The sequence below is a fragment of the Numida meleagris genome, chromosome 21, assembly GCF_002078875.1.
Source record: "Numida meleagris isolate 19003 breed g44 Domestic line chromosome 21, NumMel1.0, whole genome shotgun sequence".
In the NCBI taxonomy this organism is placed as follows: domain Eukaryota; kingdom Metazoa; phylum Chordata; class Aves; order Galliformes; family Numididae; genus Numida; species Numida meleagris.
In genome coordinates, this window is record NC_034429.1 from 3385597 (window position 1) to 3389854 (window position 4258).

The 4258-nt window shown below is 60.9% G+C and overlaps 2 protein-coding genes across 2 annotated transcripts in view; one reads left to right on the forward strand and one right to left on the reverse strand.

Moving 5' to 3' along the window:
• On the reverse strand, window positions 9–901 carry LOC110387127 (cytochrome c oxidase subunit 5B, mitochondrial). The gene is made up of 4 exons (XM_021374955.1): window positions 737–901; window positions 546–619; window positions 356–455; window positions 9–282 (listed from the first exon to the last, which is right to left on the reverse strand). Exons 1-4 carry the CDS (start codon window positions 828–830, stop codon window positions 170–172), a joined length of 381 nt encoding a protein of 126 aa, XP_021230630.1. The 5' UTR covers window positions 831–901; the 3' UTR covers window positions 9–169.
• LOC110387029 (calsenilin-like) overlaps window positions 2080–4258 on the forward strand; it is a 4626-nt gene continuing 2447 nt past the window's right edge. Inside the window, exons 1-3 of the mRNA XM_021374723.1 lie at window positions 2080–2569; window positions 3952–4079; window positions 4171–4244. Coding sequence (XP_021230398.1) covers window positions 2473–2569; window positions 3952–4079; window positions 4171–4244 — 299 coding nt within the window. The 5' untranslated portion in view covers window positions 2080–2472. The remainder of the gene's footprint in view (window positions 2570–3951; window positions 4080–4170; window positions 4245–4258) is intronic.

Genomic DNA, 4258 nt, shown 5'->3' on the forward strand with positions numbered 1-4258 from the left:
ACAGCAGGCTGGGTCTCAACACACAGTTCTTTTCCTATATAAGGGGGGGACACAGCAGAACGAGCGCCGCGGTGGCTCAGCTTTCAAAGACCAGACGGTTGTTGTTGGGGGGGGGTCTCACACCCCAGGACCCCCCCGGGGGCTGCGGGGGGCTCCCTCCGGGCCGCTCTCAGTGGGGCAGCTCGTGGGGGATCAGCTTGTAGTGCGCGCCGCAGGACGGGCAGCGCTGCGCCTCCCCCTTGTGCAGCCAGAACCAGATGACGCAGCTGTTGTCCTCTTCACCTGCGGAGAGAGCGGAGAGGGTGGGAGGGACGCGGGGACACGGGGGACGCGCGGGGACACGGGGGACACTCACAGACGCAGCCCACGATGCGTTTGTCGGTGATGGATGGCACGAGGTTGGGGTCCTCCTTGGTGCCCGCGTAGCGCTTCGGCCGGAACATGCTGTAGGGGTCCTGGGGGGCGGGGGCAAGGGGTCAGCGGGAGCCCCATCCCCAGCAACGGTGTCCCCGTGCCATGCCCACCGCCCCGCCCCCCGCACTCACCAGGCCCTTGTTCATGGCCTCCAGCACTTTCCGCTCCAGCCCCGTCGCCTGCTCCTGGTCCGTGGCGAGGTCGCCTGCGGGACGGCGCGGTCAGAGTGGGAGCTCAGGCCCGGAGCTCAGCCCCATCCCCCGGCCTCGCCCCTCGCCCCTCGCCCCCCGGTCCCGGTTCCGTCCCCGCTCCCCGTTCTCACCGGGCGCGGCGAAGTGCCGGGCGGGCGCTGCCCGGGCGGTGGCGGCGGGCAGGAGCCGCAGCGCCGCGCCCACCCGCAGTAACCTTGAGGCCATGGCTGCAGCGGCGGCACTCGGCGCTTCCGGCGGCGGCGGCGGAAGAGGAAGTGGAGGAGCGGAAAGGGCGGGGCCTCGGCGGGCGGAGGGCGCGAGTTGCCCGGGGCAACCGGGGCGCGGTCCGCGGCGACGGGGCTCGTCCGTAGCAACGGGGGGGACCACGCCCCCAGCAACGGGCCCCGAGGGGCAGCGGGGGGAGGGCGAGTCCCCTGGGCCCCATAGCGCGGGGCCGCCCCTCCCCCGCTCCTCGAGGCCTTAATGCCTCGTCCTCGTTAATATTGCAGGGCGGATCGATGGCTGCGGGGGGGGCACCGTTAATTACCTGCAGGGGGGTAATTACCGCCTGGCTCGGGCCGGTGTGGGCGAAACGGGGCTTGTTTGGGGGAGTTCTGAGGGGGAAATGTGGAAATAAAGGAGGGGCGTTAGAAAGAGGGTGAAAAGGGGGTGATGTGGGGGAAAGGGGAGAAATGGTTGGAAAGAAAAGGGTGGAGAAAAGGGGAAAAGGGATGGAGAAAGGCTGGGAAGAAAAGGAGAAAAGGGGGGAAAAGAAAAGAGGAGGGAAGAAGGATAAAATGAGAAGATATTGGGGAAAAAGGCGAAAAGATGGAGGAAAAGGAAAAAACGAAGGAAAAGAGGAAAAATTGGAGAAAATGGAGAAAAGGTGGGGAAAATAAAAAAAGGGGGAGAAAAAAGAAGAAAATATGGGGAAAGTGGAAAAAAAGTGGAGAAAAGATGGAATAAAGGTGAAAAGATGGGAAAATGTGGGAAAAAAGAAGAAGATGGAAGGACAGAAGATGGAATAGAGGAGAAGAAATGGAAAAAAAATGAGAAAACGGGAGAGAGAATGGGGGAAAAAAGGAGAAAAGATGAGAAATAGAAGGTGCGAAAAGCGGGGAAATATTGGAAAACCAGAGAAAATAGGGAAGAGATGGGAAAATATCGGAACAGAAATGAGAAAATGCTGTGGGGAAAAAGAGAAAATGTTGGAGGGGAAGAAGGGGATGTATTGGAGGAAGAGAAGAAATATTGGGGAAGAAGAGGAAATGCTGGAGAAGAAAAGAGAATATAGAGGAAAAAGGGGAAATGTAGAGGAAAAAGAAGACGAAGAAGGGAGAATACAGAGGAAAAAGAGGAAATACAGAGGAAAAAGAGGAAATGTAGAGGAAAAAGAAGAATGGAGAATTTAGAGGAAAAAGGAAATATAGAGGAAAAAGAAGGAGAAGGGAGAATGTAGAGGAAAAAGGGGAAATATTGGTTGGGAAGAGAAAATATTGGAAGAGGAGAAAATCTTGAAGAAAAGAGAATATAAAAAAGAAAATAGAGAGGAAGAAGAGAAACTATTGGAGAAGAAGAGAATATATTGGTGAAGGAGATAAACTGTTGGGCCAGAGGAGAAAACCTTGGGGAAGAAAAGAGAATATAGAGGAAAGAGAGAAAATACTGGAGGAGAGGAGAAACTATTGGGGAAGGGAAGAGCGTGTGGAGGAAGAACAGAAACCATTGGAGAAGAAGAGAGGGAAGATGGAAGCGGCAGCGTGGGCGCGTGCCAAGGGAGGAGGGCAAGGGCAGGGGGGGGGGCAGGGGCGGCCCCACATCCCCAATCCAGCGCCGCCGCCCCCGGTGCCCCCCGCCCGCCGCGGGCATGCAGGGCATGGAGCTGTGCGCCGTGGCCGTCGTCATCCTCCTCTTCATCGCCGTCCTGAAGCAGTTTGGCATCCTGGAGCCCATCTCCGTGGAAGGTAACCCCGGCTCTCCCCCCGCCCCACGAAGGCAGGGAGGGCGTTTTTGGGGTGCCCGCCCCGTGCTGCCCGTGGGGGATGCGCTCTGTGGAGGGCGCTTGGATTTTTGGGGTGGTTCTCTGGAAGCTCGGTGGTGGGATGCGGAGGTTTCGGGGCGTCCCTCCGTGCCGCGTCATGGCCCTGCTCTCCCGCTGCGCCGTGGGCTGCTGGGGGGCACCGAGCCCATCTCCGCCCCACAGCCCCCTGAGATGGCACAGAGGGGCCCCCCGAACCCACAGGGACCCCTGAGACCCCCCCGAGATGGGACCCGGCAGCGGCACACGGGGGTCCCCACCTTTTATCCGCCCCCTCCCCATCCCCATCCCGCCTTCCCCATCCCGAAGTTCCTGCTCTTCCCCGCTCAGCACTGAGCGGCTCCACAGGGGCTTCGCGGGGCTGGAAGCATTAATGGGCCATCATTTATTAATTACCTTCCGGCAGCGCGGATGGCCGGGGCGGGGGCGGCGGGAGGCGAAAGGAGGACGCGATGCGGGTGGGGACCTGGGCAGGGGATGCTCTACGACGTTCCGGAATGCTTGGGGATGTGCTGGGACGCTTGGGGATGACTGGAGGTTCTTGGGGATGCTTTGGGATGCTCCGAGATCCACCAGGATCCTTCACGACGATCCGGGATGCGCCAGGATGCTCCGAGATGATCTTGGGGATGCTCTGGGAAGCTGCAAGATGCTGCAGGTCGCTTGGGGACAAGCTGAGATGCTCCAGGATGCTCAGGGTTGTGTGGGGATGCACGGGGATGCTTTGGGATGCCTGGGGATGCTCCGGGATGCTGCAGGATGCTTGGGGATGCTTTAAGATGCTTCGGGATGTTCAGAGATGCTCTGGGATGCTCAGGAATGCTCAAGGATGCTCTGGGATGCCTGGAGATGCTCCAGGAGGCTGCAGGATGCCTGGGGTTGCTCAGGGATGCTTTGGGATGCTGAGGGATGCTCCAGGATGTTTCAGGGTGCCCTGGGGTGCCCGGGGATGCTTTGGGATGCTCTGAGATCGTGTTGCTGGAGCAGGCACGGTCCAGCAGCTCCCAGGAACCCCCCCAGGCGCAGGCGGAGCCGTTTCCTCCCTGACTTTGGGTCTTGAAACCTGGAGCTCGCTCGCAGCGGCCGCAGCCGCCAGGGGAAGAGCTCCCATCGCAACAGGGAAAGCCGCCGGGTCCGGGGCATTCCTGCTGCGTTTCCTAGCACTGCCAGATCCTGGATGAGGTGCCCCAAGAGGCTCCTGGAGGGACAGCCCCACCCGGGATGTCCCAACCCCCCCCAGCTGGTGCCCCTCCATCCCCCCTCAAAAAAGCCCCACAGGTGACAACACGCCGTCCCCCCCCCCCTTAGACAACTGCGACGCCGGCGACGTGGAGCTCTCGGCCGCACGGCACCAACCCGAGGGGCTGGAGCAGCTGCAGGCGCACACCAAGTTCACCAAGAAGGAGCTGCAGTCCCTGTACCGCGGCTTCAAGAACGTGAGCACGGCGGGGGGGTGGGGGTCCCCCTGGTTTCGGGGACACCCCCGCTGCGGGGCTTCCCGTGGTGATCCCCCTGTCCTCGCCCCAGGACTGTCCCAGCGGCCGCGTGGACAAGGAGACCTTCACGCTCATCTACGCGCAGTTCTTCCCACAGGGAGGTGGGTCGGGGGTACATC

What these genes read in the sequence shown, in the direction of transcription:
- LOC110387127 (XM_021374955.1), bottom strand. Translation starts at nt 830, where the DNA reads ATGGCCTCAAGGTTACTGCGGGTGGGCGCGGCGCTGCGGCTCCTGCCC. An exon ending in CCGGCACTTCGCCGCGCCCG is followed by an intron (nt 620 to 736) that starts GTGAGAACGGGG and finishes GCCGTCCCGCAG; the next exon opens with GCGACCTCGCCACGGACCAG. An exon ending in ACGCATCGTGGGCTGCGTCT is followed by an intron (nt 283 to 355) that starts GTGAGTGTCCCC and finishes CTCTCTCCGCAG; the next exon opens with GTGAAGAGGACAACAGCTGC.